The sequence below is a fragment of the Salvelinus sp. IW2-2015 genome, linkage group LG36 (genome assembly GCF_002910315.2).
Source record: "Salvelinus sp. IW2-2015 linkage group LG36, ASM291031v2, whole genome shotgun sequence".
In the NCBI taxonomy this organism is placed as follows: domain Eukaryota; kingdom Metazoa; phylum Chordata; class Actinopteri; order Salmoniformes; family Salmonidae; genus Salvelinus; species Salvelinus sp. IW2-2015.
The window spans coordinates 31,632,839-31,657,128 of record NC_036875.1 but is presented as its reverse complement, the minus strand read 5'-3'; the positions used below and the strand labels follow the sequence as shown (position 1 = coordinate 31,657,128).

General features: G+C 42.5%; 1 protein-coding gene across 1 annotated transcript in view; it reads left to right on the top strand.

The window, feature by feature from the left end:
• The window catches only part of LOC111959498 (low-density lipoprotein receptor-related protein 1B-like), a 223,045-nt gene that overhangs the window by 116,706 nt on the left and 82,049 nt on the right, over nucleotides 1-24,290 (top strand). The window contains exons 32-33 of the mRNA XM_070437634.1: nucleotides 3,982-4,108; nucleotides 5,733-5,916. Coding sequence (XP_070293735.1) covers nucleotides 3,982-4,108; nucleotides 5,733-5,916 — 311 coding nt within the window. The remainder of the gene's footprint in view (nucleotides 1-3,981; nucleotides 4,109-5,732; nucleotides 5,917-24,290) is intronic.

Here is a 24,290-nt window from a genome sequence, read left to right as displayed (position 1 = left end):
CCAAGAACATGATGGTCACTCTGACAGAGCTTCAGAGTTAATTTGTGGAGATGGGAGAACCTGCCAGAAGGACAACCATCTTTGCAGCACTCCACTAATCAGGGCTTTATGCTAGAGGGGCCAGACGGAAGCCACTCCTCAGTAAAAGGCACATGACAGCCCGCTTGGAGTTTGCCAAAAGGCACCTAATGGACTCTCAGACCATGAGAAAGAAAATTCTCTGGTCTGATGAAACCAAGATTGATCTCTTTGGACTGAATGCCACGCATCACGTCTGGAGGAAACCTGGCACAATCCCTTCGGTGAAGAATGGTGGTGGCAGCATGTTTTTTTATGTTTTTGCTTTGTCATCGTGGGGTATTGTGTGTAGATTGATGAGGGGAAAAAACAATTGAATCCATTTTAGAATAGGGCTGTAAAAAGTAAACGGGTCTGAACACTTTCCAAATTCGCTGTATGTCAATGTTAAAGGAACATTTCACAGCTAGACACTATTTGGGGTGTTTTTCCAGTCTCCCTCTAAAATGATGAGTTATGAAAAGTGTTTTGGACATAATTATTATATATATTTTTGCGCTGGGAGAGTTGAATGAGCATGCTGTCTGATCTAAAAAAATAAATGGAGTAATGTTTTGTAGCAATTGTTGTGGCATTTGTGTTTCGCCAATTGCACAATCATGTTAGCAGCGAGGATATATTGTTGTCCTTATTCAATAGAGCAATTGGACTCAACGATGCTCCTATCTGCCATAACATTTCAGGGTATCTAGATTGACTCATTTTCCCTGGCTTTGTAAAGATTTCAGCCTGATGAGAACCCTACTTCCTTGTCCAATTATGTTCCCACCCTTGAAGGCTTTTCAAAATGGGGGCGGTACTAGTTTCTACAGGTTCACGGGAGCTATGTTACTGTCTGTCAGAAATTGCTGAATAATTACAATGACTGCTTCTGATGATTCCTCTCACCAAGAAGAGCTGGACGACGAAACAGTTTTTGAAATTATTTTACACAGGGACATACAGCCCTACATTTCAGCTGGAATAAACGGAAGAGGAATTGATACAGCGACAACAAAAACTGCGAGACCAGTAAGCAGCGATGGGGAGCCACGGTCAGATTTCAACTCGTGGTACCTATGAGGGTGCTCTCAAGCCATGCCGATGGAAGAGGAATGTTTGTGCTGCAACGAATTTGATCGCTGACAGTTCTTACAGAGGGTCAGTGCAGAGAGTCAGTGCAGAGGGTCAGTGCAGACCCTATGCATGGATTGTGTGTGAGAGTGAGAGAGAGACAGAGAGAGACAGACCATCGAAGTTTCTCACATATGGATAGACGGGTGCTGGAGACGTTCTTCAAAACTTCCAAGATCAACTGGCGGTGTCAGCCTAGACCAGCTGGACCAGGAGGACAAATGAGTAAGTTGTTTTGCTATCGGTAGCTAGCTAGCAACATAAGCTTTCGTGATCGAATCGGCCATAACCGGGCTTGCTAGTACCATTACAAGTCAAGTTAGCCAAGTTTAGCTAGCTAGCTTTGTTTGCTTTACCCTAAATATAATGAACCCTTATTTTATAGCTAGCTAGTTAGTTAATGTTAGCTTGCTAGTCTAGCAAACCTCAGTGCATCTTATTTGGAGCAAAACTGGATAAATGTTTTGATGATAATGAAGAGTAAAGGAATGACTTTGGCATTATGACTCATAATAGTCTTTGAGTTTCTATACCTGTGTGTTGTAGCTAGCTAGGTAACGAATGTGTGTCTGTATTGTGCTGCTACATTAGGGATACAGACAATACACAATAATTGCCCATGAAAGTCTAATAGTGTTTTTTGTCATTCTCTTATAGACAATACCGTTTGGTGGCCTGGAGATTATTTTTGGAAGAAACGTGGGAAGAACATGGGAAGAAACTAGGCAGAGGACACTGAATCCCCTTGCCTGCGTGTGTTGTTGTTGGCCATTCGAGCAATTTATCCCTCACACAATGGACAGTAGGTTGGATACAAAGAAGATGATGACCCGAGGAGATGTGAAAGGTCCCATAACAACAATCTCACCTTGTATTAAAGTGACTCCGAACACCTCGCTGCACTCACCAAACACACCATATGCAAGTATTCCCTTTGTAGAACTGTAGTATACAGTACCAGTCAAAAGTTTGGACACCTACTTGTTCAAGGGTTTTTCACAATTTCTTCACTATTTTCTACATTGTAGAATAATAGTGAAGACATCAAAACTATGAAATAACACATGGATTCATGTAGCAACCAAAAAAGTGTTAAACAAATCAAAATATATTAAGATTTTGGATTCTTCAAAGTAGCCACCCTTTGCCTTGATGACAGTTTTGCACACTCCTGGCATTCTCTCAACCAGCTTCATGGGACAGTCACCTGGAATGCATTTCACTTAACAGGTGTGCCTTGTTAAAAGTTAATTTGTGCAATGTATTTCCTTCTTAATGCACACTCCTGGCATGCTCTCAACCAGCTTCATAGTTTTGATGTCTTCACTATTATTTCCAATGTAGAAAATAGTACAAATAAAGAAAAACCCTTGAATGAGTAGGTGTATCCAAACTTTTGACTGGTACTGTATATTATAAGCATTAGTAGTATATTTTTCTGCTACTATATATATATGTCATAAATTGCTGTAACTGTTCCTGCATACTGCTGTGTAAACTCACCTCGATCTCCAGAGCAAATAAACTTTGTATTGAATACAAGCCATGTCTACTTATTTGCTACATTGAAACACGTTTACTTGCCAGCAAATGAAAGTTGAAATGATACACCAACTCCCTGCATCATTTGTTTAAGCAGTAAGATTGTAGCTAGTTACTTCTAAATACATTTCATGAATATTGTAGCTAGTTACAATGAATTGATCCAGGAGTTGAAGTCAACACTTTATTGGTTTCTGATGCAGTAGGAATCATTTAGTCACTGGTCAGTACACTTGTAAAAAAGATTCTATATTAAACCTTTTGTCAAACTCCATTATATACATATGTACAAGAGCTAGCAATATCTATACCACAATTCAGTTGTGAGCATACTAGGCATTCTATATTATACTACAACATCATGTGTTGGTTGAATGTTCCAGGCAGGGTCCTGAATGTTCTTTAGCTGGTGAACCTTGTCTTGTGTTGTGCAATGCCAGCTGGTCTTGCAGATGCACTCCATGACCTTTGACTCAGACTATACACTTTGGCTCTTGCCAGCAGACTTTTCCTCTTCCGAGTCAGATGATGTTGAGCTTGCGCTTGTTCCCGGCTGAAAGCTTTTATCCAATAGGTCTACATGATCTGTACTACTAAAGCTGGTGTCGAGGTCATCATCATCGAAATCAGCAGCAGGATTAGTCTGTAGGAAACACATTAGTCTGTGATTGTGGTTTGCTTACAACCAGGAAACGTAGATAGTCTGTTTCTACTGGTGAGATCCAGAAATGCTTGTACAGTATTGCGTGTAGTAAGGACACCTATTATATGTATAAAAAAATATATATAATACATATTATTGAACGTATACAGTAATAGAGCAGCAGTGGAATTTCCCTTTATTTGTTTTTGTAACAAGTGTTAAAGACGCAAGTCAAATTCCTGAAAAAGGCCTCCATCCCCACCCCTACTTCCTTCAGTGCTGACTCCATATTGTTGAGCATATGTACTTCGACGCCACATCTCTAGAGCAGGGTTTTCCAAACTCGTTCCTGGGGCCCCATCTGGGTGCACGTATTGTTTTTCTCCCTAGCACTACACAGCTGATTCAAATAACCAACTAATCATCTAGCTTTGATGTTTTGAATCAGCTGTGTAGTGTTAGGGCAAATACCAAAATGTGCATGGGGGGGGGGGGGGGGGGGGGGCTGGGGGGCAGGACAATGTTTTGGAAACCCTGCTCTAGAGTGCCATGATATTGTCAACTCATAGTGTAACCCTCCAACCATATTTCTCACCCCCCCCCAGCACCCAACAACACATGTGATGACAACTCCTTCCTTTGCCACAACGAAGCCTGCGTTCCCCAGCGTTTTGTCTGTGACCATGACGACGACTGTGGGGATGGATCTGACGAGTCACTTGAATGTGGCAAGTAGATTTGTTGCTTTGTCTTTTAATACCGCCCATAGAGTAATAACTAGGTTATAACATTATAATAAGTTATAACAGAGATTTAACTAATTAATACCTTACTGTAAGTTGGAAATAGAATGACTTTTCAGTAATCTAACTGGGATCTGCGATGATGTGTTGGTCTGTGTAAGTGTCAGTTAGTGAGGCTGCAGCTCTCTCTTTGTTTTTCTGTATCTGCAGTGTACCGGCCCTGTGGACCAGAGGAGTTTCGCTGTGGGGATGGTCGCTGCCTGCTCAGTGCTCAGTGGGAGTGTGACGGCTGCCCAGACTGTCCTGACCGATCTGACGAGCTGCCCCTGAACCTCAAATGCCTGGCCGCAGGTAGTGTAGTTTACTGCTGTTCAAATTTCTGGCCGCAGGTAGTGTAGTTTACTGCTGTATTGTAGTTTACCGCTGTACTGTACTCTGTGCTGTTAGTACCGTCTGGCTGCAGGTAGTATATTCTACTGCTGTTTGACTGGCCGCAGGTACTCTAGTCTACTGCTGTTTGGCTCTCTCTATTGCTGTCAGCAGTCTACTATAAGAGAGGATAAAAACCACACAAAAAAATGCTGGGTTGAATATGTAATATGGCATGGCCTATCGGTGACGTGGCTTTCAGATAGTTATTTTAGCCCGTCTGTGATAGTAAATGTCATTCTGCTTCATATGTTATTTTGTGTTGTCAACACATGTTGAGCAAAGACACTTTTGTAGCTGTAATGAGTCTTACACAAAAGTATGAGCTTCTCAAGTGCCTGTGCATATCCCAATGTTGGGACTGTTACCACTTTGTCTAAATAATATTGTTATTAAGTGTATATGAATACAAACTTAACATGATGAACAGGAATGACATTTACTATTACGGATGGGCAAAAATAACTATTTGAAATCACACCCCCAATAGGCCATGCCACATGACATATTCTTATATAAAATGTATAATATTATTATTTAAATATTATATAACAAAGTGGTAACTCTCCCAACATTGGGACATGCATAGGCACTTGAGGAACTCATACTCTTGGGTATACCTCACTAAAGGTCAGAAGGTAGCCTATCGGTTAAGAGCTTTGGGCCAGTAACCAAAACGTTGCTGGTTCAAATCCCCAAGCCAACTTGGTGAAAGGTCTGTCGACATACCCTTAAGCAAGGCACTTAATTCAAATTGCTTCTGTAGATCACTCTGGATAAGAGCATCAGCTAAGTAACTCAAATGTAAACGTGTTAGTACTCAACAAATAGAATGAATGACATTTACTCTTACGGGTGACCAACTCTCTGAAATCCATGCCTCTACTAAGCCACGCCTACAGTCTTCTGCTCTGACCTGATGAGTCATAGATTACAACCCAAATGAGTGGCCAAACTGGCTTTGTCAAAATAACCCAATGTGTATTCTACAAAGTATTTACCAAAATTGGGTTGTTTTTCACCCAGCATTTTTTGGAGTGCAAAGATATAAAGACAGTAAGAGTAAAACTTTCAGAATATCATCAATCTAAGTGAATCTCATTTACCACGATGCAGTTTAAATGATTACTATTGTAAATGCTTTTTGCCTCACCATAGACAGTTATAAATTACCTTCCAGGGAGTCTGTGCAACGGTTCCTTCTTCATGTGTTCCAATGGACGCTGCATCTCTGAAGGGATTCTGTGTGACAAGAAAGACGACTGTGGAGACCGGTCCGATGAGAAGAACTGCAACGTGAACGAGTGTCTTAATCGCCGAGTCAGTGGCTGTACACAGGACTGTCAGGATCTTCCTGTTGGATACAAGGTAGGAATCACCACAGACTTAAACAGGCCTTGATGCGTAAGCTTGGACAACTGCACATGTATCATATATTCAGAATTATAATCAAGGTTAGGTTGTCTTTCCTAGGGTTTTATGAATTCTAGATAGCCCGTCTTTATTTCAGCCAGAGACAGATTTGTAAGTGGACAGACATCACCCGCTGGAAGACTTACAGATATTACCAATAATAATATAGCCAGAACAATAGAAATGTTTCAAATATGTACATGCAGAATCTGACTTTAATCAAGTTGACTTTGTTTTTTCTGAATGTTTTGTATTAAGAAGCCTATAACACGGACCTGGTAAAGTGCCAACATTATCTCAGTGTGCATGATTCAAATGATTATGTCGTGCCTGAGGCTATATTAGGCTTTCCAACACAAGATAGGAAGACAAAGTTATACACACAGTCAGTAGGATCCTATCATCATTAGGGCCGGGACGATACCAGCATCGCCGGGACCATACCAGCATCGCGATACTTGTTAGTATCGATACTTGTTAGTATTATGTTGTCATCTAGAGTAACATTTATTTATTTTCCAAGCTATAGTTGGACAGGAAAAGGGGCAATGTTCGCTCACCATGAAAAATGTGTAGTTTTATTTGACAAGTTTAAAAGATTGATGTTTTGTCCTACTTAACAATGCTATAGCACACAATATTTGACATACAGCAGGTTTTTAAAGGACCAAAGAGTGGTCTGCTTCTTGTTTTTAAAGGAAAAAATATTGCGATACTGGTTTTGTCTGTGCCCTTATCATCATCTTGAACACAAACCTATGCTATGGATACAAGCGATGAAAGATGAGAAAATGGTTTCGAGAGGCTTCCGTGCCATCCGTTTGTTTGCTGGGATACTTGGCGACAGGCATGCAGGCTCCAGAGAGAGAGAATGCGTCACAAATGGCACCTTATTCCCTATATTTGAAACAAAGGACAATGTACAACAAAACATTAGTCGCAGAAGTGAAAAGTGATGCGTTGCAGCTGATTTAGCTAACAGCTCATTTACATCTGCAAGTTACATCTGCAGTCAACATTATTCTGACAGTTATATACTTTTGGCCACAGTACTATGGGCCCTATATAGGGAATAGGTTGCCATCTGAGATGCAACCAGAGAGAAGGACAGTTCTGCTGAGTGTTCAGCGGGGTGACTGTGCTAGTCTGCTGTCTGGCCTGGATTCAGGACATTGCCACCCACCAAGGTGATCTCGCGGCCATCAGAGATATCAGAATTCCACATCCTGACCTTCACTCTGGGCTTTCCCTCCTGCCCCTGTCCTACCCCATGCTCTCTGCATCACAAAGTGACCAAGAAAGACAGACTAAAACACTCTTCCCTGGCCTGGCTGTCTAGATACTAAAGCAGAGCATAGCTGTGACCAGAGAGCACATCAATGAAGACCCCTAGTAGCTAGCTCATCCATCTCTAGGCCTGAACAGATAGATCAGCAGAAAGGCCCTCAAGGTTGGGAATTCTGGATCAGAGAGGCTTTAAAGCAGGGGCCAGTAACAGCTGATATAAGCATTTTGAGTTATACTGGGCTGGAGTTGCTGAATGGCACCAATTTTCTTTTATTTTTCGTTAGCTCTTGAGCTATGACATTTATGTCATCATACTGATTCCGCTCTGTTTTTATTGGTCTTGTGTGTAATTTTGTGAGTAGATCTACTGGCACATTAAATCAACACTGAAAGAGTGGGACCATATACACACTAAAATGAGTGTCAAATTAACACACTGCTTGGTGTAATACCTTGTTAAAATATTTCCCAGAATGCTTTTGAGTGAATCATAGAGTTATCACCCATGACTGTATTTGTTATTGACAGAGACATGGCTTTTGCATTGCCAGCAGCATAGATCCTGTGTTCCACTGCTGGCTTGCTTCTGAAGCTAAGCAGGGTTGTCCTGGTCAGTCCCTAGATGGGAGACCAGATGCTGCTGGAAGTGATGTTGGAGGGCCAGTAAGAGGCACTCTTTGCTCTGGTCTGAAATAATATCACGATGCCCCAGGGCAGTGATTAAGGACATTGGCCTGTATAGGGTACTGTCTTTTGGATGGGATGTTAAACAGGTGTCTTGACTCTCTATGGTCACTAAAGATCCAATGGCACTTATCGTAAGAGTAGGGATGTTAACTCTGGTGTCCTGGCCCTCATACCATCATGTTCACCTAATCATCCCAATCTTACAATTGGCTCATTCATCCCACGCCCTCTCCCGTGTAACTATTCCTCAGGTTGTTGCTGTAAATTAGAATGTGTTCAGTCAATTTACCTGGTAAAATAAGGGTTAAGTAAAACAAAAAAATAATTTTATTCATCCATTTTCAGTCCTATGGACTTCCCCAAGTGAGATCCTAAGTGAATATGTTATCATAAATTTTTTTATTTTATTTAACACAATGCCATACGCCACCTGTCAAACTCATTCCGTGGAGGGCCGAGTCTCTGCGGGTTTTCGCTCCGGGTTTTCGCTTCCTTGTACTTGATTGATAAATGAAGGTGACTAATTATAAATGATCTCCCCTCACCTGATTGTCTAGGTCTTCATTAAAAGGAAAAAACTAAATCAGCAAACACTAGGCTCTACATTGAATGAGTTTGACACCCCTGCCATACGCATTTCATAAGGTCTTATTTTGAGTGCCTAGTTTTACCCTACAGAGGCCTGAAACAAATTGTATTTTTATTTTACCTTTATGTAACTAGGCAAGTCAGTTAAGAACAAATTCTTATTTTCAATTAACTGCCTTGTTCTTGGGCAGAACGACAGATTTGTACCTTTTCGGCCCGGGGATTCGATCTTGCAACCTTTCGGTTACAAGTCCGCGCTCTAACCGCTAGGCTACCAAAACCACTAATCTAATCACTGTGATACTAAAACCACAGCCATCATTATCATATTCTCCAACATTGTCTATTCCAGGTTGAGTTTTATAATTGTTCAAGAAATATGTTTGTGCATGTAAATTGATTAATAATAATCGTATGCTACGCAAAAATAAATGACAAACATTTTCTAAATCAATCCAATATGTTACTAGGACTTTTTTCACCTATTACTGAAATGGTTGTTCCAGTTTTGATGCTATAGTTAGTCTCATATCTTAGTCTTCCCAACCATGTAAGTCATTCTGAATGCAGGATGCGGTGATAAAACATTCAAAATATTTGTACAAGCTAAATTCCAATTGGAATTATGAATCACTTTGCAGCCAGCACAATGTGACTTGCAGACCTGATGTGGCCTGTAGACCTTGAGTTCCAGGCCACTGTATTATACCCTTACAAAAAAAGGTTTGATTACAGCTGAGTCTTTGTGGGTAGGTCTCTAAGAGCTTTTGCACACCTGTATTGTATAATATTTTCCCATTATTCTTTTTACACTTTTCAAGCTGGTTGTTGATCATTGCTAGAAATCAATTTTCAAGTCTTGCCATAGATTAAGCCTATTTAAGTCAAAACTGTAACTAGGCCACCCAGGGACATTCAATATCATCTTGGTAAGCAACTCCAGTGTATATTTGGCCTTCTGTTTTAGGTTATTGTCCTGCCTAAAGGTGAAATCATCTCCCAGTGTCTGTTGGAAAGAAGACTGAACCAGGTTTTCCTCTAGGATTTTGCATGTGCTTAGCTGTATTCTTTTTATTTTTATCCTAAAAACCACCCTAGTCCTTGCCGATGACAAGCATACTCATAACATTATTCAGCCACCACTATGAAAATATAATGAGTGGTACTCAGTGATATGTTGTGTTGGATTTGCCCCAAACATAACAATTTTTATTCAGGACAAATGTTAGTTTCTTTGCCACATTTTTTGCAATATTACTTAAGTGCATTGTTCTAAACAGGTAGTGGTGTGTATTCATGGTTGCCAAGTGAAGCCAGGTTTCCCCAAATATTTGACCAATAACATTTTTTAAGTTATAAAATCATTTCTCTTTCGTCTCTGAGTTTGAGTTTATTTATTTAAATTTTAATAGGGACAGTGCACATTACTCAACGTTTCAGTAAAAGTGCCGTTTTTAGCCAGCCGGCTAATTCTCAATCGCAGTCTCTGGGCAGGTTATTAGAGAGAATTGAGCCAGTAACCAAAAGGTTGCTAGATCGAATCCCTGAGCTGACAAGGTAAAAATCTGTTGTTCTGCCCCTGAACAAGGTAATTAACCCACTGTTCCTAGGCTGTCATTGTAAATAAGAATTTGTTCTTAACTGACTTGACTAGTTAAATAAAGGTAAAATAAAATAAAAAGACATTGAGACAAGACCGAAAATTGTTTCTTCGGTCCAGAAACACAGCCCCACCAATGCCCCCTTTGTCCCATCTCGGACTTCACATTTTCCAGAAGAAAGCAGTTGGCTGTTTCTGTGGAGTGTTGTGCTCTGAAGCTAAACTGCATGGATTGTAATGTGAAGGGGCTGTTGTTGAGGTGGGCAATCAGTTGTTCTGCTACACACTTTTCAACAACCTTCAACACCACAGGTAGTATACTAATGGGCCTGTAGTTACTCACGTCAGCAAGATCACCCGATTTAAAGATGGCCGTTATTATGGCCAACTTCCAGACCCTTGGAAACAACCCCTGATCAATAGATATGTTGGTGACCTTAGTAATGGGGCCAATGGGTGACTCTTTGTAGTTTTTAAGAACGGAAGAGTCCAGCCCAAACACATCTTTGGCTTTAGAGTTCTTTAGTGAGCTAATTACCTTGTTCACCTCTGACTCAGAAACCTCCCTTATGATGAAGACAGGTTGAGTGTCATTCACTAGCACTGAGCCCAAGAAACCTGTGGAGGGGTTCTGTGTCAGTACCCCTAACAGAGTCAACAAAGTAGGAATTGAAGGCTATTGCTATTTCGACTGCATCCTGTGTTAGATTGTCATTCACCATGATTTCTAGTCTTTTTGCAGTGTTACTATGGTCTTTCCCTGTTAACTTTTTTAGATTCTCCCAGATCAATTTAGAATTTCACTTTGCTTCACCAATTATGTTAATAAAAAAGTCTGCCTTGGCCTGTCTGATTTATTTCATCACCTTATTTGTCAACATGGTAAACCTACGTCTGTCATGGTCTAATTTGGACTTTAGGGCTGTTTTTAGAGCATGATCTTGTTCTTTCATCAGTTTCCAGATTTCTCCATTTAGCCAAGGAAGAGTGCTCCTCTGGCCAGGTTTGGATTTGATTTTCTTTAGGAAGCCATTTATTGTAGTCTGGATTGTGGATAGAAAAACCTATCAGCTTCCACATCTGTATAGGACAATAGATCATTCCAGTTAATTCCCTTAATTGCGTTTTCAAAATAATTTAATTGACTCTTAGGTAATCTGAGTTGATCAGGCTTTCTAACAGTAGAGAGGCTAAACCTGTTCTTAGAAAGTTTTCTGGCTACAAGTGTCAGATTATGATCACATAGCCCAGTAACCATATTGAATGATTTAGTCACTCTCTCTGGTTTATTACTGAACACCAGATCAATCTGTGTTTTAGATCAACAAGTCACCCTGGTAGGCCCTTTAACTAGCTGTGTAAGGTCAAAGGTATTAGTGATCCATTTGAGAGTTTTCCTACAAGACTTGTCTTCATAATTAATGTTAAAATCTCCCATTAAGATGACCACTTTCCCAAAATGACATTCCCTAAGCATGTTATTAAACTTTTCAAACAACACACTTTTTGTAGAAGGTGGTCTATACATTCCAATAAGGGAAAAATACATTTTTATTTTCTCATTTTTTCCCCCCTTTATTTAACCAGGTAGGCAAGTTGAGAACAAGTTCTCATTTACAACTGCGACCTGGCCAAGATAAAGCAAAGCAGTTCGACACATACAACAACACAGAGTTACACATGGAGTAAAACAAACATATAGTCAATAATACAGTACAAGGCAATAAATAGGCCATGGTGACGAAGTAAATACAATATAGCAAGTAAAACACTGGAATGGTAGATTTGCAGTAGATGAATGTGCAAAGTAGAAATACTGAGGTGCAAAGGAGCAAAATAAATGAATAAATACAGTAGGGGAAGAGGTAGTTGTTTGGGCTATTTATAGATGGGCTATGTACAGGTGCAGTGATCTGTGAGCTGCTCTGACAGCTGGTGCTTAAAGCTAGTGAGGGAGATAAGTGTTTCCAGTTTCAGAGATGTTTGTAGTTCGTTCCAGTCATTGGCAGCAGAGAACTGGAAGGAGAGGTGGCCAAAGGAGGAATTGGCTTTGTGACCAGTGAGATATATATTTGGGGAGACAGTGTAATGTTTAGGCCAATACAGTCTAGTTCATTATCACATAATCACACAATTTGTTTACATATGTTCTTTAATGTAAATCATCAGACCCCCTCCTCTTCCTTCAATCCTGTCTCCCCTGAAAACATTGTAGCCAGGCACAATCAAGCAGCATATGGAGAGTTTTTATGGAACCATATCTCTGAAAGGCAGAGGAAGTCAAGATTGGAGCCTGTGAGAAGATGTTGAATTTGATCACTTTTTGGAATGTCACTGCAAATGTTCAAGTGCCTTGCGCTTAGCTCGTGGGTCTCAGATGACTTGACACATTGAAAAAAGTAAAATGTTCTGTTTTTTCTGACAGCTGGGTTTAGGCCGTTTTGATTAGGGGCAGTTCGGGAGTGCAATTAACTATCCCTTCCACTTGCACTGGATGCGGTGAACTAATTAAAACAACTTGCGTGTCAGAAGCAGAGTCAGGGATCGCGTATAGCAACTTGGATATGTTTGGAGAGTCAAATTACATTTTGGAGCCGGGTGAGTCGAGAGAAACCATGGGACCATAGCACTCGCCATCCACTGCTTTCCACTCCGGTGATTATCGCTGGCTCGGTGATGTTAGGCCCAGGGTTGAGTTGCACATCCCCGGGAAGCAGGAGGGTAGTGGATAGGTAGTTTAACAGTTTCCGATAAATGTTGGATAGGGAGCGAGGTAGACTTGGCCATTATTCAGAACATTATGGTATGCTGTGTACTGTCCGCTCTTGTGTAACGGTGAACCAATGTGTTTGGTGTTGTAATTCTCTGGCAGTATCAAATCAAATTTATTGATATAGCCCTTCTTACATCAACTGATATCTCAAAGTGCTGTACAGAAACCTAGCCTAAAACCCCAAACAGCAAGCAATGCAGGTGTAGAAGCACAGTGGCTAGGAAAAACTCCCTAGAAAGGCCAAAACCTAGGAAGAAACCTAGAGAGGAACCAGGCTATGAGGGGTGGCCAGTCCTCTTCTGGCTGTGCCGGGTGAAGATTATAACAGAACATGGCCAAGATGTTCAAATGTTCATAAATGACCAGCATGGTCAAATAATAATAATCACAGTAGTTGTCGAGGGTGAAACAAGTCAGCACCTCAGGAGTAAATATCAGTTGGCTTTTCATAGCCGATCATTAAGAGTATCTCTACCGCTCCTGCTGTCTCTAGAGAGTTGAAAACAGCAGGTCTGGGACAGGTAGCATGTCCGGTGAACAGGTCAGGGTCCCATAGCCGCAGGCAGAACAGTTGAAACAGTAGCAGCAGCACGGCCAGGTGGACTGGGGACAGCAAGGCTCATGCCAGGTAGTCCTGAGGCATGGTCCTAGGGCTCAGGTCCTCCGAGAGAGAGAAAGAAAGAAAGAGAGAAAGAGAGAATTAGAGAGAGCATACTTAAATTCACACAGGACACCGGATTAGAAAGGAAAAGTACTCCAGATATAACAAACTGACCCTAGCCCCCCAACACAAACTACTGCAGCATAAATACTGGAGGCTGAGACAGGAGGTTTCAGGAGACACTGTGGCCCCATCCGATGATACCCCCGGACATGGCCAAACAGGCAGGATATAACCTCACCCACTTTGCCAAAGCACAGCCCCCACACCACTAGAGGGATATCTTCAACCACCAACTTACCATCCTGAGACAAGGCCGAGTATAGCCCACAAAGATCTCCGCCACGGCACAACCCAAGGGGGGGCGCCAACCCAGACAGGAAGATCACGTCAGTGACTCAACCCACTTAAGTGACGCACCCCTCCTAGGGACGGCATGAAAGAGCACCAGTAAGCCAGTGACTCAGCCCCTGTAATAGGGTTAGAGGCAGAGAATCCCAGTGGAGAGAGGGGAACCGGCCAGGCAGAGACAGCAAGGGTGGTTCGTTGCTCCAGAGCCTTTCCGTTCACCTTCACACTCCTGGGCCAGACTACACTCAATCATATGACCCACTGAAGAGATGAGTCTTCAGTAAAGACTTAAAGGTTGAGACCGAGTCTGCGTCTCTCACATGGGTAGGCAGACCATTCCATAAAAATGGAGCTCTATAGGAGAAAGCCCTGCCTCCAGCTGTTTGCTTAGAAATTCTATTAGGAGACAATTAGGACAATTAGGAGGCCTGCGTCTTGTGACCGTAGCGTACGTGTAGGTATGTATGGCAGGACCAAATCGGAAAGATAGGTAGGAGCAAGCCCATGTAATGCTTTGTAGGTTAGCAGTAAAACCTTGAAATCAGCCCTTGCCTTAACAGGAAGCCAGTGTAGGGAGGCTAGCACTGGAGTAATATGATCAAATGTTTTGTATATACTGTAGATTGATTGATTGTGTCATCCCAGCAAGGACGTACTGAGATTATCAGTAAAGCAGCTACGTAACTGATAATCGTCAAATAAAATAATTTTTTATTGATCACATACACATGGTTAGCAGATGTTAATGCGAGTGTAGCGAAATGCTTGTGCTTCTAGTTCCGACCGTGCAGTAATATGTAACAAGTAATCTAACAATTTCACACAACTACCTTATACACACAAGTGTAAAGGAATGATTAAGAATATGTACATATAAATATATGGAAGAGCGATGGCCGAACGGCATAGGCAAGATGCAGTAGATGGCACAGAGTACAGTATATACATATGAGATGAGTAATGTAGGGTATGTAAACATTATATAAAGTGGAATTTATTTATACATTTATTACATCCAATTATTAATTATTAAAGTGGCTAGAGATTGAGTCTGTATGTTGGCAGAAGCCACTCAATGTTAGTGACGGCTGTTTAACAGTCTGATGGCCTTTAGATAGAAGCTGTTTTCCAGCTTTTATGCACCTGTACTGACCTCGCCTTCTGGATGATAACGGGATGAACAGGCAGTGGCTCGAGTGGTTATTGTCCTTGATGATCTTTTTGGCCTTCCTGTGACATCGGGTGGTGTAGGTGCCCTGTAGGGCAGGTAGTTTGCCCCCGGTGATGCGTTGTGCAGATCTCACTACCCTCTGGAGAGCCTTACGGTTGTAGGCGGAGCAGTTGTCGTACCAGGCGGTGATACAGCCCGACAGGATGCTCTCGATTGTGCATCTGTAAAAGTTTGTGAGTGTTTATGGTGACAAATTTCTTCAGCCACCTGATGTTGAAGAGGCCCTGTGGCGCCTTTTTCACCATGCTGTCTGTGTGGGTGGACCATTTCAGTTTGCCCGTGATGTGTACGCCGAGGAACTTCAAACTTTCCACCCTCTCCACAACTGTCACGCCGCTGTGGATAGGGGGGTGCTCCCTCTGCTGTTTCCTGAAGTCCACAATCATCTCCTTTGTTTTGTTGATGTTGAGTGTGAGGTTATTTTCATGACACCACACTCCGAGGGCCCTCACCTCCTCCCTGTAGTCCGTCTCATTGTTGGTAATCAAGCCTACCACTGTAGTGTCGTCTGCAAACTTGATGAGTGTGTTGGAGGTGTGCATGGCCACGCAGTCATGGGTGAACAGGAAGTACAGGAGAGGGCTGAGAACGCACCCTTGTGGGGCCCCAGTGTTGAAGATCAGCGGGGTGGAGATGTTGTTTCCTACCCTCACCCCCTGGGGGTGGCCAGTCAGAAAGTCCAGGACCCAGTTGCACAGGGCGGGGTCGAGACCCAGGGTCTTGAGCTTAATGACGAGTTTGGAGGGTACTATGATGTTAAATGTTGAGCTGTAATCGATGAACAGCATTCTTACATAGGTCTTCCTCTTGTCCAGATGGGTTAGGGCAGTGTGCAGTGTGATTGCGATTGCGTTGTCTGTGGACCTGTTGGGGCGGTAAGCAACTTGGAGTGGGTCTAGGGTGTCATTTAGGGTGGAGGTGATTTGATCCTTGACTAGTCTCTCAAAGCACTTCATGATGACGGAAGTGAGTGCTATGGGGCGATAGTCGTTTAGCTCAGTTACCTTAGCTTTCTTGGGAACAGGAACAATGGTGGCCCTCTTGAAGCATGTGGGAACAGCAGACTGGTATAGGGATTGATTGAATATGTCCGTAAACACACCAGCCAGCTGGTCTGCGGATGCTCGGAGGACGCGGCTAGGGATGCCGTCTGGGCCGGCAGCCTTGCGAGGGTTAACATGTTTAAATGTTTTACTCACGTTGGCTGCGGTGAAGGAGAGCCCGCAGGTTTTGGTAGCGGGCCGTGTCAGTGGCACTGTATTGCACTCAAAGCGAGCAAAGAAGTTATTTAGTTTGTCTGGGAGCAAGACATCGGTGTCCACGACGGGCCTGGTTTTCTTTTTGTAATCCGTGATTGACTGTGGACCCTGCCACATACAGTGGGGAGAACAAGTATTTGATACACTGCCGATTTTGCAGGTTTTCCTACTTACAAAGCATGTAGAGGTCTGTAATTTTTATCATAGGTACACTTCAACTGTGAGGACAGGAATCTAAAACAAACCCTCAGAAAATCACATTGTATGATTTTTAAGTAATTAATTTGCATTTTATTGCATGACATAAGTATTTGTACATCAGAAAAGCAGATCTTAATATTTGTAGACAGAAACTTTGTTTGCAATTACAGAGTTCATTGTTTCCTGTAGTTCTTGACCAGGTTGGCACACACCTGCAGCAGGGATTTTGGCCCACTCCTCCATACAGATCTTCTCCAGATCCTTCAGGTTTCGGGGCTGTTGCGGGGCTATACGGACTTTCAGCTCCCTCCAAAGATTTTCTATTGGGTTACGGTCTGGAGACTGGCTAGGCCACTCCAGACCTTGAGATGCTTCTTACGGCGCCACTCTTAGTTGCCCTGGCTGTGTGTTTCGGGTCGTTGTCATGCTGGAAGACCCAGCCACGCCCCATCTTCAATGCTCTTACTGAGGGAAGGAGGTTGTTGGCCAAGATCTCGCGATACATGGCCCATCCATCCTCCCTCAATACGGTGCAGTCATCCTGTACCCTTTGCAGAAAGCATCCCCAAAGAATGATGTTTCCACCTCCATGCTTCCGCGTTGGGATGGTGTTCTTGGGGTTGTACTCATCTTCCTTCTTTCTCCAAACACGGCGAGTGGAGTTTTAGACCAAAAAGCTCTATTTTTGTCTCATCAGACCACATGACCTGCTCCATTCCTCCTCTGGATCATCCAGATGGTCATTGGCAAACTTCAGACGGGCCTGGACATGCGCTGGCTTGAGCAGGTGGACCTTGCGTGGCTTGCAGGATTTTAATCCATGACGGTGTAGTGTGTTACTAATGGTTTTCTTTGAGACTGTGGTCCCAGCTCTCTTCAGGTCATTGACCAGGTCCTGCGCGGTAGTTCTGGGCTGATAACTCACTTTCCTCATGATCATTGATGCCCCACGAGGTGAGATCTTGCATGGAGCCCAGACCGAGGGTGATTGACCGTCATCTTGAACTTCTTCCATTTTCTAATAATTGCGCCAACAGTTGTTGCCTTCTCACCAAGCTGCTTGCCTATTGTCCTGTAGCCCATCCCAGCCTGTTGCATGTCTACAATTTTATCCCTGATGTCCTTATACAGCTCTCTGGTCTTGGCCATTGTGGAGAGGTTGGAGTCTGTTTGATTGAGTGTGTGGACAGGTGTTTTTTATACAGGTACGAGTTCAAACAGGTGGCAGTTAATACAGGTAATGAGTGGAGAACAGGAGGGCTTCTTAAAGAAAAACTAACAGGGTCTGTGAGAGCCGGAATTCTTACTGGTTGGTAGGTGATAAATACTTATGTCATGCAATAAAATGCAAATTAATTACTTAAAAATCATACAATGTGATTTTCTCTGGATTTTTTGTTTTAGATTCCGTCTCTCATAGTTGAAAGTGTACCATGATAGATTACAGACCTCTACATGCTTTGTAAGTAGGAAAACCTGCAAAATCGGCAGTGTATCAATATCTTGTTTCCCCACTGGTACCGTCTCGTGTCTGATCCGTTGAAATGCGGGACTCTAAACTTTCTTGTCTCTATACTGACGCTTAGCTTGTTTGATTGCCTTGCGGAGGGAATGGCTACACTGTTTGTATTCGGTCATGTTTCCGGTCGCCTTGCCATGATTAAAAGCAGTGGTTCGCGCTTTCAGTTTTGCGCAGATGCAGCCATCAATCCATGGTTTCTGGTTGGGGAAGGTTTTAATAGTCACCGTGGGTTCAACATCACCAATGCACTTGCTAAGAAACTCGCTCACCGAATCAGCGTATACATCAATGTTGTTGTCCTATGCTATCCGGAACATTTCCCAGTCCACGTGATCGAAGCAGTCTTGAAGCGTGGAATCAGATTGGTCAGACTAGCGTTGAACAGACCTGAGCACGGGCGTTTGCTGTTTTAGTTTCTGTCTATAGGCTGGGAGCAACAAAATGGAGTCGGAGTTGCAATGTACTGGAGATAAACTTATAATTGCGCTTCTTAAATCTCTGTGTTTTCATAATTCGCAAGTGGCTGAATCTCACCGGAGAAATCATCCAAGTGAAGTTAGCAGCGACCCCCAGTCTCAGTATGTGTAGCCAAAGTATTTGATGCTGTCTGGAACAAAAGAGTATGACATGTTGCCACCTTGGCATATGCCAGCAAGCATTTGGCCTACCTTGATATACACATTATAAAATAATTAGCCAATCAGACCTTTGGTGGCATGTCTTGTGGGGTATGCATGAGCTGTATGCTAGTAGCTTGAACAGACACCTCTTCATGTCAACACTTCTTACAAAAAAATTTGTGATGAAATCAATCTCTCCTCCACATACATGTTAGCTCTCCATGTACATTTATGGGCCAGTCTTGCTGCCCTGTTCTGAGCCAATTGTAATTTTCCGAGGTCCCTCTTTGTGGCACCTGACCACACGCCTGAACAGTAGTCCAGGTGCAACAAAACTAGAGCCTGTAGCTGCCTTGTTGATAGTGTTGTTAAAAAAGCAGAGCAACAATTTATTATGGACAGACTTCTCCCCATATTAGCTCCTGTTGTATCAACATGACCATGACAGTTTACTATCCAGGGTTAATCCAAGCAGTTTAATCATGTCAATTTGCTCAATTTCCACATAATTTAATACAATGTTTAGTTCAGGTTTAGGGTTTAGTGAGTGATTTGTCCCAAATACAATGCTTTTAGATTTTGAAATATATGGTACTTATTCCTTGCCACCTATTCTGAAACTTACTGCAGATCTTAAAGTGTTGCAGTGATTTCACTCGCTGTAGTAGCTAATGTGTATAGTGTTGAGTCATCCGCATGCATATATACACTGGCTTTACTCAAGGCCAGTGGCAGGTCATTAGAAAAGATTTTTAAATGTAAGGCGCCTAGACAGCTGCCGTGGGGAATTTCTGATTCTACCTGGATTATGTTGGAGAGGCTTCCATTAAAGAACACCCTCTGTGTTCTGTTAGATGGGTAAGTCTTTATCCAAAATATAGCAGGGGGTGTAAAGCCATAACACACGTTTTTCCATCAGCAGACTATGAGAGATAATGTCAAAAGCCGCACGCACAAGTCCAACAAAACAGCTCACACAATCTTCCTATCATCAATTTCCCTCAGCCAATCATCAGTCATTTATGTAAGTGCCATGCTTGTTGAATGTCATTCCCTATAAGTGTGCTGAAAGTCGGTTGGTAACAGGCTGATTGGTTAGCAATTTGAAACGGTAAAGTGAGCTGTACTATTCTTGGGTAGCGGAATTACTTTTGCTTCCCTACAGGCCTGAGGGCACACACTTTCTAGTAGGCTTAGATTGAAGATATAGGAAATGGGAGTGTCAATATCGTCCGCTATTATCCTCAGTAATTTTCCATTTATTTGGTTATTCCAAAATATAATAGATGTTAAAATGTCAAATAGAATGTAGTTAAACTTCTAAATAATCAATAATTTAAAGAATAATTAATCAATCCAATTTAAATTAATCAAATCAAAAGAAAAACAATTACCCCAGAAAACAAAAAAACAAATGCATTCCAACAAATAACATTTAACAATCATCAGTCAGTCAGTCAATCAGTCAGTCAGTCAGTCATGGTTGGTCTGATGGAGTGGTTCACTGTGTCTTTGTGTTGGGGTAGGGGAAGGTGTGGGGTCTGAGCTGGCAGTTGCTGGATGAAGTTGGCAGTTGTGGTTGATCGGTGCTGTGTCCAGGGTTAGTGCTGTGTCCAGGATTGATGCTGCATTCAGTGTTGGCGCTGGAACTGGGAAAAATTGGGTTGATGTTGGAACCCGGATTGAAAATCATACTGTACCAGGGCTGGAAAACCAGGGATTGGTGCTGGGTCTAGTGCTAGGACTGTGGGCCTTGGAGAAAAACAGGAACATTGGCTGGTGCTGGGTTTGGGATCTGTAGAGGGAAGGAAAGAACCTGAGGAGCAAGCAGGCACACATGGGAGCCCTAGACCCATATGGTCGTACTTCCCTGTGATCTTTTGTACCTCATCTGGTGGTCTGATGCTGGGACTGGCCAGTGTTTTAATTTAACACTGGTTCCAGTTTGTATATGGTCCCACTCTCTGTGTTGATTTAACCAGTGGTGTAAAATACTTCTACTTGGTCACAATCCCGGATCCGGGAGCAACCTCATCAGTAAAAAAGCTGACTAGCATAGCCTAGCATAGCGCCACAAGTAAATACTAGCATCTAAATATCATTAAATCACAAGTCCAAGACACCAGATGAAAGATACACATCTTGTGAATCCAGCCATCATTTCTGATTTTTAAAATGTTTTACAGGGAAGACACAATATGTATTTCTATTAGCTAACCACGATAGCAAAAGACCCAACTTTTTTTTTTCACAATTTTTTTACTGCATAGGTAGCTATCACAAATTCGACCAAATAAAGATATAAATAGTCACTAACCAAGAAACAACTTCATCAGATGACAGTCTTATAACAGATTTATTGTATAGCATATGTTTTGTTAGAAAAATGTGCATATTTCAGGTATAAAATCATAGTTTTACATTGCAGCCACCATCACAACTCTCACCAAAGCAGCTAGAATAACTACAGAAACCAACGTGAAATACCTAAATACTCATCATAAAACATTTATGAAAAATACACAGTGTACAACAAATGAAAGACAAACATCTTGTGAATTCAGCCAATATTTCAGATTTTTTAAGTGTTTTACAGCGAAAACACAATATAGCATTATATTAGCTTACTACAATAGCCTACCATACAGCCCTATTCATTCAACATAACGTTAGCGATAGCGAATAAACCAGCAAAAGATATTAATTTTTTCACTAACCTTCTCAAACTTCATCAGATGACAGTCCTATAACATCATATTACACAATACATATATGGTTTGTTCGAAAATGTGCATATTTAGCGGCACAAATCGTGGTTTTACAATGTGAATAGTAGCCAAACTGCAAACAAAATGTCGGGAGAAATCTTGGAGAGGCACCTAATCTAATCAATAACTAATCATAAACTTGACAAAAAAATACAGGTTGGACAGCAAATTAAAGATACACTAGTTCTTAATGCAACCGCTGTGTTAGATTTTTTAAATTAACGTTACTACGACATACAGCTTACGTTATAGCGAGACCGCGCCGAAATTAATGGCGGAATATTAGTCTAAACATTTTCGACAGAAATACGAATTAACATCATAAATTGTTCCTACTATTTGATGAGCTTCCATCAGAATCTTTTACAAGTTGTCCTTTGTCCAGAATAATCGTTGTTCGGTTGTAGAATGCCGTCTTCATCTGTGGAATTAGCTAACGAAGCTAGCCATGAGGCACATAAGTGGCCAACCCACCATAACGCCAAACAAAGAAAATACCGAAAATCGCATTAAATTGATATAAACTGATATAACTTGGTTTAAAATAACTACATTATGATGTTTTTAACACATATATCAAATTAAATCAGAGCCGGAGATATCTAACTTATAAAACAAAAGTTTTTCAGAGCGCAATGGAGAGGTCCTTCTTGCGTCAGGTCAAACCATGAAAAGACCAGTCCTTCCGTTCCAACAGGTCTTGTTCGGCCTCAGATCTAGCTAGACACCCCATTCCAATTCTCACTGCCTACTGACATCTAGGGGAAGGCGTATGCAGTGCATGTCGACCCATAGATTACATGCAAATGAATAAACTGACCCTGGAACAGAGCCCTCGATTTCAGATTTTTCAGTTCCTGACAGGAAGTTTGCTGCAAAATGAGTTCTGTTTTACTCACAGATATAATTCAAACGGTTTTAGAAACTAGAGAGTGTTTTCTATCCAATAGTAATAATAATATGGATATTGTACGAGCAAGAATTGAGTACGAGGCAGTTTAATTTGGGAACGATTTTTTACAAAGTGAAAACAGCGCCCCCCTATTGAGAAAAGGTATTTATTTTTATTGAACCCTTTTTTTACCAGGTAAGTTGACTTAGAACACATTCTCATTTACAGCAACAACCTGGGGAATAGTTACAGGGGAGAGGGGGGGATGAATGAGACCATTAGAAGTTACTTTAACATATTATTTAAGTAGTTTTTTGGGGTATCTGTACTTTATTTTACAATTTTTTATTTTTGGTGACTTATACTTTTAATTCACTACATTCATAAAGAAAATAAAACCATGTTGTAACGATTCTCGTCTGGTGAAGGAGAAGAGGACCAAAATGCAGCGTGGTAAGTGTTCGTCATATTTTAATTTAAAACTGAACACTACACAAAATAACAACTATGAGAAAACGAAAACAGTTCTGCAAGGTGAACAGACACTACACAGAAAATAAACACCCACAACCAAAATGGGGAAAACAGGCTACCTAAGTATGATTCTCAATCAGAGACAAATGATCGACAACTGCCTCTGATTGAGAACCATACCAGGCCAAACACAGAAATATAACCACATAGAAAAAAGAACATAGACTACCCACCCCAACTCACGCCCTGACCAACCTAACACAAAGACATAAAAAAGGAATTAAGGTCAGAACGTGACAGTACCCCCCCCCCCCCACAAAGGTGCGGACTCCGGCCACAAAACCTTAACCTATAGGGGAGGGTCTGGGTGGGCGTCTGTCCGCGGTGGCGGCTCTGGCGCGGGACGTGGACCCCACTCCACCATAGTCTTTGCCCGCTTAAGTGGTGCATTTGGAGCGGCGACCCTCGCCGCCGACCTCGGACTGGGGACCCTTGCAGCGGGCCCCGAATAGATGGGAGACTCCGGCAGCGCCGTAGTGAAGGGCGACTCCGGCAGCGTCGTAGTGAAGGGCGACTCCGGCAGCGCCGTAGTGAAGGGCGACTCCGGCAGCTCCTGACTGACGGGCGACTCCAGCAGCTCCTGACTGACGGGCGGCTCCGGCAGCTCCTGACAGACGGGCGGCTCCGGCAGCTTAGGACAGACGGGCGGCTCTGGCAGCTCAGGACAGACGGGCTGCTCTCGCTGCTCCGGACAGACGGGCGGCTCTCGCTGCTCCGGACAGGAGGGAGACTCTGGCTGCTCCGGACTAGAGGGCGACGCTGAAGGCTCCGGACTAGAGGGTGACGCTGGAGGCTCCGGACTAGAGGGCGTCGCTGGAGGCTCCGGACTAGAGGGCGTCGCTGGGGGCTCCGGACTAGAGGGCGACGCTGGAGGCTCCGGCCTAGCTTCCTTCGTTGGAGGCCTCGTGCCATAACTCCTCACAGGAGGCTTCGTGCTATGGATCATCACAGGAGGCTTCGTACCATGGAGCATCACTGGAGGCTTCGTGCCCTGGATCATCACTGGAGGCTTCGTGCCATGGATTATCACTGGAAGCTTCGTGCCATGGATCATCACTGGAGGCTTCGTGCCATGGATTAGTCTATGTCTTTTTTCTATGTGGTTATTTCTGTGTTTGCCTGGTATGGTTCTCAATCAGAGGCAGTTGTCGATCATTTGTCTCTGATTGAGAATCATACTTAGGTAGCCTGTTTTCCCCATTTTGGTTGTGGGTGTTTATTTTCTGTGTAGTGTCTGTTCACCTTGCAGAACTGTTTCGTTTTCTCATTAGTTGTTATTTTGTGTAGTGTTCAGTTTTAAATTAAAATATGACGAACACTTACCACGCTGCATTTTGGTCCTCTTCTATTCACAT